The 11,861-nt window shown below is 49.2% G+C and overlaps 1 protein-coding gene across 1 annotated transcript; it reads right to left on the bottom strand.

The window, feature by feature from the left end:
* Window positions 1-7,843: 7,843 nt before the first annotated feature.
* gngt2a (guanine nucleotide binding protein (G protein), gamma transducing activity polypeptide 2a) lies at window positions 7,844-10,376 on the bottom strand. The gene is made up of 3 exons (XM_062483754.1): window positions 9,896-10,376; window positions 8,476-8,565; window positions 7,844-8,224 (listed from the first exon to the last, which is right to left on the bottom strand). The coding sequence occupies exons 2-3, from the start codon at window positions 8,557-8,559 to the stop codon at window positions 8,099-8,101; spliced, it is 210 nt and encodes a 69-aa protein (XP_062339738.1). The 5' UTR covers window positions 8,560-8,565; window positions 9,896-10,376; the 3' UTR covers window positions 7,844-8,098.
* Between the last annotated feature and the right edge of the window lie 1,485 nt (window positions 10,377-11,861).

Genomic DNA, 11,861 nt, shown 5'->3' with positions numbered 1-11,861 from the left:
CATCTTTTTTATCACCGTTTGTGCTGCGGCAAATACCTGTCTCTGTGTACAGGTGTAATCAGCTGGCTATATGCCCAGTCGTGTCCGTTCATTACAGACTCCACCCAGCACAACAGCACCTCCACACCCTCCTCCATTCACCTCTGATAAGAGAATTAGCACAGGAATGCTGGCGTAAACGATTAGAAAAAAAGAGAAACGTGCCACCGTGCAGGGTCTCGTCATATTGTATGTGTGCTTTCTGGGCTACGTGTAAAGCTATTGCTAGCCTTGCTAGATTTAGCCTCCCTCAGAAGTTCACCACAGCTGTGGGGAAAGGAGGTGAAAAGAGACCGAGTTAGGATGAACAACTAGCATGTCAATGTGTGGATTGTTGAATTGGTTAAAGGATACTCGTTCGGTACAGTCACGTTCTCGTTTGAAATGTACTGTCTGTGATCGCCTGAGACGTCCGAGAGGCATATTATTGTTTTATGAGGCCTTGATCACTCCTTGAACGCTCCTTATAGCTCAAACACAAAGCCTTCGCTGGCTAATTCCTGTTATCAAGTGGGAGAGATAACACAGGGTTCCCCCCCATCATCATCACCTCACTAGCACACAAAACACAATATGAGAAAGGCCATGATTGAAGGCAGGCGTCTGTAACGGGCACCTCTCTAAACAGTCATTTGGGTCCTTTAAACAACTGGTGGAATAAGCATGGGAAGCTTACGTTAGCTTGCTGTTTAGGGCAGAGGTAGGCCAAGGCAGCAAGAACTGAAGGTTAATGTAAACATAAGTGAGTCACAGACCCAGATGATGGCAGGGAAGCATGGCCTGAGAGCTGAGGAGGAGGCTGGGAGGGAAAGAGGGGCGGGTACCGTAGGGAGTGGAGGAGGAACACGTAAGAATGTGACAAAAAGGGAGAGGATACCCAGACATGAGCTCGTCGAAATAAATTAGGGAAGGAGAAATGAAAAATACAACAGAACAACAGAGAGAGAGAGAGAGAGAGAGAGAGAGAGAGAGAGAGAGAGAGAGAGAGAGAGAGAGAGAGAGAGAGAGAGAGATGGAGAGAGAGAGAGGGAGAGGGAGAGAGAGAGAGAGAGAGAGAGAGAGAGAGAGAGAGAGAGAGGGAGAGAGAGAGAGGGAGAGAGAGGGAGAGAGAGGGAGAGGGAGAGAGAGAGAGAAAGGCAGAAAGACAAAATGGCTGGAATGATCTGGACCTCTGTCTACAGAAAATGAGTTTAGCAGATGGACTTTTCTCCCTGCAGAAGAAGAAGAGGGGGAAGGGACACTGACACACACACACACACACACACGCACACACACACACACACACACACACGCACGCACACACACTGATGAAGGTGCTTTAAACCCCGGATGACTTCACAGTCAACCAAATACAGAAGATATCTTTATTATTGTTTAGCGCTCTGCGTTTCTGCTCCATCTCGGTTTGTGATATGACTTTGCCCATATTGGCAGGCCCCATCTTAGTCTCAGACAGACCTTGTTTAAATAAAGATTAAATACGAAATCTTTCCCTTCTCTCTTTCTTATTCTCTTTCCCCCTGGCTCTCTCTCTCTCTCTCTCTCCTGCTCGAGTTATTCATCCCCTTTTCAGCAAACCTGTCTCTGCCTGTCGCAGGCATAGCTCAAGTTTCTCTCTCTCTCTGGGTTAACCTCCCTCATTCCTCTCCTCACCTTCTTCACCTTCTTCTCCTTTTTCTCCTTCTTCTTCTCGTCTTCCACTCCCCACTTCTTTTGGTCTCCCGGCCCCACCCCTCCCTCCCCTGCCACACCTCCCTCCCCTGCCACACCCTTCCCTAACTCTCCCTGTCCGTGTGTGTGTGTTTCTGCCGGGGTGTCTCCAAAGTGCACCGTTACCACAGCATACAGCTGCACTCGAGAAAAAGGGAAAAGGGGGATTGTCTTTGGGCAGTGATTGGTAGAGAGCCCACTGTTACAGACCGTTGTCTCTCCCAGGGTTAGGGTCCCACCTCGAGTGGTGCCATCCCACTTCACGGAGGCTGACCAACTGGGCGGTCCAGGTAGGTGTGTTACCCTCCGGAGGAGAGAGAGAGAGAGAGAGAGAGAGAGAGAGACCCACAGAGGCTTTGTCGGGGGGAAATGTCTCTCTGAAAAGGAGACTCTGAAAACAGAAGAGCACACAGAGCTCAGCACCAGGATCTTCCGTGACCCAGCTCTGCGGTATCACTCACGCTACTAGACTTCAGGAAGACGACAAAGGGGATTTTGAGAGAAACCCGAAATTATAGGGAGAGAAAGTGGGAACTAGAGGGGAGGGAAAGAAGGGGGAGAGAGAGAGAGAGAGAGAGAGAGAGGGAGAGAGAGAGAGAGAGAGAGAGAGAGAGAGAGAGAGAGAGGATGAGGAGAGAGAGAGAGAGGATAGGGAGAGAGAGAGAGAGAGAGAGAGAGAGAGAGAGAGAGAGAGAGAGAGAGAGAGAGAGAGAGAGAGAGAGAGAGAGAGAGAGAGAGAGAGAGAGAGAGAGAGAGAGAGAGAGAGAGAATCCAATAAACGTGGATGTCCTTCAAGAACAGCTTTTCCCTGCTCCCACTGTTAATACATTTAAACAAACTTTCATACCAAAGAAAAGCAAGAGAGAGATAGTTTTAGCAGGACAGAGGAACAGAGAGAAAATAAAGGAGAGAGAGAGAGAAGGGGGGGCGGACAGGCCGGACTGGCAACAGCTCAAAAATATCACTGCGCGTCCAACCATTATTCTCAGTTTACACGTGAAAAAAAGGCAAAAATGGAAGGAGAGGGGGAGGACAGAAAGAGGAGAGTGCGTCGGCTTTTTCCACCGACTGATTTTCCAGAAAAGTCGCCTTCTGAAACGTTCGAATGCGGAGGTCTGGATATTCTACGGACTGGGAGGTGAAGGAGAAGAGATGACGAGATGCATGCCTTCTGAGAGAGCGAGGGAGACACCGAAAGAGAGAGAGAGACACGGACAGACAGATGGACCAACAGACAGGAAGAAAGGAAGGCGGGTGGGGGCAGGAGGGCTTTTGAATGTGATTGGAGGAGAGGGGTGGTGCAATGGTGTGATGTAGTGGTGTGATTGGTGGGAATGTCCTGCTGAGCTCCCCTACTGGTCAGACACGTCCGGTTTGAGCTGTAGAAACAAACCCAGCTCTGACCAATAGGAGATGATCACACTGAAGTGAAGTTTGCTAATCTCAAAACACAAACACTCACACACACACACACACACTCACAACCAGAAACACCTAAGCCCACACACAAACAGACAGCATACCCGCAAGCACATACACATTCTCACATTTAGTTCAATTTCAGATTTTATCACGTCACAAGTGCATGACACATGAAATGACTTCCTTGTCTGAAAGTCTCTCCACAGCACGTACATGATGTACTGTACAGTGCCCAGTGAGATGTCTCCCTGGTGCTGGGCTGTCCCCTGTCCAGGCCCCAGCCTGGGCTCTGGGATTGGGGCTGCACACTGCAACATGTGGTGTTATTTATGGGCAGAGCAGCAACAGATCCAGGCTCCATAGCCCTGGAACACTACCTGCTGACTGGGGCCGGGGCTGGGGCTGGGCCGGGGGGCTGGGGCTGGGGCTGGGCTTTGTGTTTCTGTGTGTGTGTCTGTGTGCGTGTGCATAAGCGTGTGTGTTGTGGTGTCAAATCTAAAACAACCGTCTGGATCTCTTTCCTCTCCAGAGGGCTAACTGAGGTGAGTATTTGCTTTAGTTGTGTTCACAGACCCCTGGCCGGCGTCCGTGTAAATGTACATATTTCAACATGTTGAAACTAAATATGAATAAATAACCCAAGCATAGAAATTACGTTTGGTCGAGGTTCACTTCGAGTTTAACCAATTCAAAATGATCCCATTCTGTAGGTTTTCAGTTGTATCTGAGACTGTATACGAAGTCTGCCTGTGTGTGTGTGTGTATGTGTGTGTGTGTGTGTTTCTGACTGTCCCAGACCCTGCTCCTCTGTGGAGAGGTAACGTGTTGTGCTCTCGCTCACTCTGGGCTGGTAACGTGTTGTGCTCTCGCTCACTCTGGGCTGGACCACAGCACATATTGGAGGCAGCTGCAGGCATTCAGCCACGGCACAGCTGGGACGCTCGTCAGAGACACAGAACCAGGCAGTCTGGGTTCAGGCACACATACACACACATACACACACACACACACTCTCACACACACACACTCACACACACTCACACAGTTGAATTTTGCAATGGCTGACAATGACTGACTCCCCAGACATGTGCAAGTCTGATTAGACAATACACACACACCTACACACACACAACCACCCCCCCCCCCCCTTCCACACACACACACACACACACACACACACATAACTGTAGATTTTTGATGGTATGCTTCTGTATTTGAGTTGAAATTCCACTAACCAGGTTTACATTGAGAAAAAATGGAGCTATGCTACTGAGAGAGTGGCAGTTTACACAGCAAAAACAACACACTCTGTTTTTATATTTTAAATCTAGTTGGACGTGTTTGTAGTAGTTTAGCGATAGCCGGAGTGGAAGAAGTCCTTCAGTAAATTCATCATCTCTGCAATCTCACAGGGCGGAAAACCATTCAAGCTGCCATTGCGGTTAAAGTACATTCAAGAAACTATTTCTGACCCCTTAATTATGTCCGCTTTAGGCTAGTGGATATTTTCTCTGCTCTCGTTTTCTCCCCGGCACTTGTGAGGCTCGTTTGAAAACCTAGTATTCCGAGGACGCCCTCACAGAAAAACCCAACGTGCTTCAAGGGGCTGGCTCACTCGAGCCCACCAATCACAGCGAGCGTGAAACCTTTAAACGAATGAAACGCTCTTAATCTGCTGCCCCATGTCTTCAGCGGGGATGACAGATTGAGCGCTGGGTCTTCCACCGGTCAGATTGTGTCCTGAGACGTCATTTCCAGGGTCAGCGTCCACCCCCAGACAGAAAGACGGCGAACTAAAACCATTACGTGAAGAGAGGGTGTGACGGAGAGGGCAGGGGAAGGAGGAGGGTGGGAGAGAGCGAGCGCTGCTACACTGCCTACCCCTCCAGCTCCCAGCTCCGGACAAAGGGGGCTTTCTCCTGCAGGCCGCCCCTGTGAACCGGGCCAATCTGCTGCTTGTTTCCCCAGGAAATGTCCACTTAGCCCCAGGGAACTCTGGGAAGACAAGCCTTCCCACAGCACCTTTGATTCGGGCACTGTCCAAACAGTCGCCGCGGTGACTACACGGGTCAGGGCCGGCCCGTGGGAGGCGGGGGTCCACGCAGCCAGGGTGCCCCGCCCCCCCCCCCCCCCCCCACGTAGTATCCCAGGTAAACAAACGGGGCTGAGGCCCGGCGCTAATGAGGGGGGCCTTCACACACCTCTGGTAGATAAGCTGTTTTTATACCGTAGTGTTTTTCTAACTGTTCACACTTTCAAACCGCACATTACATTTCTGTCTCTCCGGGAGAGGAAGGGTGAGAGGAGGGGTCTGTCGGCCTGCTGCTGGCAACCCAGGGCTGGAGACCTGAGGAGAGGAGGGAGGGAGGGAGGGAGGGAGGGAGGGAGGGGAAAGTGAGAGAGAAGGGGAGGGATGGAACTGGGGCAGGGTTAAGTGAGGCACTCCCTAACAGCTTATCAATGATTGGCTCCTTCGCAGAGATTTGAACTTTCTTACTATACTGCATGATGACTTTGGAGCAGGGTTAAGTTATGCAGTTTTGAGATTGTTTATTGTAGCTTGCAGGAGCTGGGTTATTATTTGATTTGCCTGCTACAACAAACCACGTAAACATGCTAAGAGCCAAGTCACCTGGCCAGGTCAACTTCTGAATCTCTACATACATGACACAAAGCATGGTCGAAGTCAACCAATCAGATGGGCCGTTTGCAGTGTTTAGCAGACCCCCAGGACATGAATTGAGGCACGAGGGAGGAGCCTGAGACAGGAAGTGGGCGAACTGGGATGGAGGAAGGAGGGAGGTTGGGTGGAGGGGGATGCAGGGAGGGTCCCCACAGGGTGAGATCACCCTCCTCCTGTGCCACCATCTGTGCCTGAGCCCTAAAACAAAAATTAGCACTTTTTATGGGAGGCCTCAGCAGATCCAGAACCTCAGATCTCCATCCAAGTCCTCTTAACTCCTGCTGCAGGAGACCAGGCGGTTAGTGCCCACCTACACGGCGACTAATCGTTCCCAAACATCACCTTGTTGGGAAGGGCGTGTTGTCAGCAACTCCTTACATTTACATTTTGTCATTTAGCAGACGCTCTTATCCAGAGCGACTTACAGTAAGTACAGGGACATTCCCCCGAGGCAAGTAGGGTGAAGTGCCTTGCCCAAGGACACAACGTCATTTGGCACGGCCGGGAATCGAACTAGCGACCTTCTGATTACTAGCCCGATTCTTTAACCGCTCAGCCACCTGACTCCCTCCTTCCTGCAACAAACCCCTGATTGCGCTGCGCAACGAGGCATTGTCACTTTCCGTGGCCCTGGAAGACCCTTTGAAAACAGTGCTAGAAAGGCTTCACGTATGCCGTTGCCCTCCGACCCAATTCAAACCTTGACAGCGAGCGCTCACGGCAGCGTGCCGTCGCGGCCTGCAGGGGGAGCCTGGGAGCAGCGTGCTCTCCAGACCGGAGAGCAGACGGTCGGGAGAGCGACTCTGTCAGACCAGACCTGCCACATCCCCAGGTCTGAAGCACCAAGACGTGTACTCACACAGCAGCACAGCAAGAGCAGAGCTCACACACACTCAAACACTAGCGCACACACGCACGCACACACACACATAACACGCACGCACACGCACGAGCACACACACGCAGGGTTACGTGTACACACTTTTCCAGTACACAGTGTGAAGCAAATGAACAATCTAGAATGAAAGGTTGTGAAGGGGTTGTCTGCCTTACAGCTGGGTCTGATTTGCCGAAAGCAGGACAATCAGACAGATATAACCCGTGAGATACAGATATTCCATAACCTGTACCACTGGCATTAGGGAGTCAGGTGGCTGAGAGGTTAGGGAATCAGGCTAGTAATAAGAAGGTTGCTGGTTCGATACCCGGCCGTGCAAAATTACGTTGTGTCCTTGGGCAAGGCACTTCACCCTACCTGCCTCGGGGGAATGTCCCTGTACTTACTGTAAGTCGCTCTGGATAAGAGCGTCTGCTAAATGACTAAATGTAAACGTAAATTAGAACAAGATGATGCACAGACTGAAGTGACAGACTAGCACACAGCACCACCTAGTGTCTGAGGCCTGTAACAACAGCCAGAGAGGGCAAACCTCGCTAGAACATTCGATTTGGCATGTCCTGTCATTCTGCTGTGCTCTTTGAATCTTTTTTATCTGTATTTATCCTTGGGTAACAATTGTGTGTATTTGTGTGTGATTGGGGGCCGGGGGGAAACAGATCTTGTTCCACCTTGATTGGATCAGAGTCTGATTGGGAATCAGGGTATAAATGAGATTAGGAGTGGTCGGCCGACAGCCCAGATGGAAGCCCTCTCTGGTGTTATTAAAGGGCTCTTACATCCATTCACAGCTCCTTAAAGCCCTAATGCATTACCCAGGACTTAGCACAGGCTCAATCAGGCCTCTTGGCATCATGTTGTGTTCTTGGTTCCCTGGTTTGCAGTGCTGGGAATTTCGCCCACTCGTACAACGTCGATTCAAATCGAAATAGAAGAATTGAGGAGAAGAATCAATAAAAAAAATGTAGATGGAATTTGATCGAGTCGTGTGGTGTTTTGATCCGCAACCATCCCCCACGGTTTGACTGGTTATCGCGACTTCTATGTGCCCCAGAGAACACAGAGACAACTCGACAACGACGCCGAACAAAACATGCTTTATTTACATGAAAAAACCCCGGTCATTCAATCTGTCAGAACTTTCCGGAACCAAAAGTGTGAAGATAGGTGTGTGAGGTGTCAAACATAACTACAGGAATGTAAGATGTGCTGGTTGAGCGAGAAACAGAGTCTACTAGGTTGTCTGTATTCAGCGCTGTGCTGAAGGCTGAGCATGGGATAGTCCTGGTGTTAGGTTGGTGTCTGTTCTTCTGGCCCGGGGATGACCAGAGCAGAGCCACCCTGGGCTAGGTGATGACGCAGCCCCCCTTGTCCTTGAAGGGATTCTTGTCGTCGGGTACTCCCTTCATCAGAGGGTCGTCACCAGACAGGCCCTCTACGTAGTCAATCAGCTCCTTCGCCGTCTTGGAGATCTGGAACAGGGGGGGTCGGGGGTCAGTTTCGATGCGATCAATCCCGGTCTGTCGTCTTACTTCTTTGTGTCCCCACTGATCTCTCTTGTCTCTCTTTCCCCTGTCATCTCCTCTCTCTCTCTCTGGTACTCACATCTCCGTCCCCCCTGATCTCTGCTCTCTCTCTCTCTCTCTCTCTCTGTCTCTCTGGATACTCACATCTCTGTCCCCCCTGATCTCTGCTCTCTCTCTCTCTCTCTCTGGATACTCACAGGTTCTCGTGGGGTGGAGACCTCCTTTTTCAGTTGGTCCAGCTCCATTTTCAGGATGTCCTTGTCGGACATGTCTCGAGCCATCTTGCCCTGAGGAGGAGGAGGAGGGGGGGGGGGGAGATGGAGGAGGGGGAGATGGAGGAGGGGGAGATGGAGGAGGTCGAGGAAGAGGAGGAGGCAAAGGGGGGCCGTTTCAACACAGGACAAAAAGGGTGGAAATACAAGCCGTAAGATCAGGCACATGAACGACCAGCAGATCCACAAAGAGAAAAAATACTTTATTCCTATTTTAGTGGAGTCATTGGTTGCTACGAGAGCATTCTTGTTTGGTATTAGTGTTCATAAGAGCTGTTTAGTGGGTAAGTCCCTGATCCTCAAGTCTTAATGTTCACCTTTCAAATCCCTATAATCCCCCCTTCTTAGAAATCTCATGCTGGGATGGACTGTCCGTTTGCCCCGATAGAGGGAATCCTCTCGATATGAAAGGACAGGATGTGTGGAAGGAGCACACGCTATGTCACAACAAGCTTGTGGGATTAGCCAATCAGAGCGTGCGCTGGTATTTGTGTTTGCCTAGAATGCCACAGGACAGGATGAGTAGATCAGTAGGTTGAATAACAAGAACTTAACATGGTTGTGTCACATTGGTGTCAAGGAGCTTTTTTGGGGTCACATTTCGTTTTCCACAAGGACATCCAGGAGAGCAAATATATTTCAACGTTATTCCTTGACAGAGTGTCTACAGAAGTCATAGCCACTTTAAGACATTAGTGAAAATGTGACAACCAGATTCCTTTACAGAAAGTGACTTCATCTCAACAGTCTGTACAAAAAGAGAGCACCAAACAGAGCACCAAACAGACCCATAAGATCGACGCAATACCTAGAATTAAGCACCTAAAATAAACAAATATTAAGCTTGTAATCTATATGTAAACTAGTTACAGTACGTTAAAGGGTTAGCTCATTGGTTGAAACAAAAACCTAAGTGTTACTCTCTCAAAACCGAAATAGTTGTAGGTAACTCTCTAAAAACTCTATCAATACTATTATCAATACTTAAAAGAATCAATACTTGGAGCTGCTATCTCAGGATAAAGATGTGCACATTGTGACATTTGTTCTTCCTCCCCTATTTCTACACAGGCCTGCAGGTTGACATTTGGCAGTGAAAACTATAAGAGTTTACAGAAATCGCAATAAATGACTGTGATCTTTACATCCCACTGTCCGTCATTGATATGAGTCATTCTAAGACCTAGATGGCTAGACTGTGCTAGAAAAACTCTACAAAACAAGTTCAGACACTTCTGAGCGCAAAAAAAATAAATAAATCCAGATTTGAATCAAGAGTTTCTAACTGTGTGATAAAAGCTGTAGACACTGATGTCACTCCATGGTGGAACAGCAGGCTACTCACTGATTGGTTGGGGGGCAGCTGCTGCAGGAAGTTGTTGTCTCTTGTCCTCTAGAGGAGGGTGTGATGGACCTGCCACCCTGAGTCCAACTGGCCGCTGTGTTCCCGGCACCTTCCTTTTCAGCAGGGTGTCCAAAGGGGCGGAGTCTAACCCCAAACAGGAACCCACAACCCTGCTGTGGCCCCTCCCATTCCCGCTGATGAGATTAAGCAATCGGACTAATTAGCCAAGCCAAATGTCAAGCTGGCCTGAGATCATCTTGGCCGCGATGTCACAAAAGCCTGGCAGAGAACCAGGAGGGAAGCCCGCTGCCTTGGCGCTGATCGTGACCTTAGTAAATGAGGTTGCGACCTCTAGCTCTTTGTTGTACTGACGTTTAGCTCCTCTCGCTGGCAAAACTGTGACCTCTGACCCCAGGGTATGGGTCTAAGCCAGGTCAAACATCAAAGTCACACAGGAAAACAAACACAACTGCATGTTCAATATGTCCATGTGTTCAATGTGTCAATGTGACACACACACTACCTGGTGAGACACTACCTCTCTGGATTGTCTAAATACATTAGGGTTCTAGTTCCGCCATGCAATTTTCTTTTTCATAAACTGTCCAGCCCCACGTGTAGTCTCGGATGTTTCAAGTTTGGGAAGGGAAAGTGATTATGACAGCATTAGCTTGTGACCTTTATACAGTAAATAGGACACGGCAGAAACAGAGGCTACACAAACCTCAACAGAACAGTCTGCTAGTGTTCTCTGGTTTCTCTCCACTGGTATACACAATGGCTGTGAAAGGCGATAGTTATAGAGTCATTAGAATAGTCGAGAGAATGCGTAAACTGGAATATTCCTTCATATCCTAGTAAAACCACTGCCACTAACAGGATATACTGCCATCTTCAGGCAACAGCTGGTTCTGCAGGTAATTACATTTTGTACCGACTGACCATGCCAGTATGTGCAGTAATTGGGTTAGTTAGGTAAACATCATTCCAAGCCATTGAGCTCCACATTAACCTACACATCCCTACTCACAACAGCCTCCTTCTGTCCTGTCTGCATCCACACTTGCCCACGGACACGACCGCTAAGCCTATCACAAAGCTGTAATTATTCAATCAGTGTATCTGTCGAAGGGGTCATAGTTGTAGTTGATGATTTTAACGAGAGCCTAACCTCTCAGCCAATGCACCACCATCTGACAGAGAGACACAATACAAGAAGAACCATGACAAACCCAACTGCAGCTAGCCACCCTCAGTATCTAACACCTGGCTGGGAGTCCGGTTTAGTTAGGGTTAGGGTTAGAGACCCCTCTAATTCCATTAGCAACAATCATTTGTTTCTACAACAGGTCAGTGTTGGACAGTATTTTATTGCTACCAGAAGACAAACCTTTTTGCAACCCCAGTATGTAACTACTCCATGTCCGAACAACACAACCCCACCACAGATAGATGTGTGATAGGAGTCACTAGTTAACATACAGACACATTACATTACGTCATTTAGCAGACGCTCTTATTCAGAGCGACTTACAGTAATACAGGGACATTCCCCCCGAGGCAAGTAGGGTGAAGTGCCTTGCCCAAGGACACAACGTCATTTGGCACGGCTGGGAATCGAACTGGCAACCTTCAGATTACTATCCCGACTCCCTCACCGCTCAGCCACCTGACTCCTTACACACCTTATCAGTTGGTACAGCCCTTTACAATCAGATATTTAAGAGATTCAAAGGGTGTAATCTACATGTCTAAAGGCAGGCGATCTGTCGTGTTCCGTGAGGCCTGCCGGGCAGGGCTGGGTGTGACCTTGTCTTGAAGCTGGTGCCCTACCGGCCCAGATGTCCGATCGTGACTCCTTGACCGACCCTCAGATGAGAGCTGTTAGCATGCTTCCAAACCTATTCCTGGCAGGTCCTCCTAATCTGATCCCGGGGTCTAATCCGTGAGATTAATGAAGACATTC

This window comes from Osmerus eperlanus, chromosome 2 (assembly GCF_963692335.1).
Source record: "Osmerus eperlanus chromosome 2, fOsmEpe2.1, whole genome shotgun sequence".
In the NCBI taxonomy this organism is placed as follows: Eukaryota; Metazoa; Chordata; class Actinopteri; order Osmeriformes; family Osmeridae; genus Osmerus; species Osmerus eperlanus.
This window is presented reverse-complemented; position numbering and strand designations above follow the sequence as displayed.

Bases quoted from the DNA above. Each gene is read 5' to 3' on its own strand.
- gngt2a (XM_062483754.1), bottom strand. From the start codon at position 8,559: ATGGCTCGAGACATGTCCGACAAGGACATCCTGAAAATGGAGCTGGAC. The intron at 8,225-8,475 runs GTGAGTATCCAG...CCCCTGTTCCAG, and splicing joins TCTCCACCCCACGAGAACCT to ATCTCCAAGACGGCGAAGGA.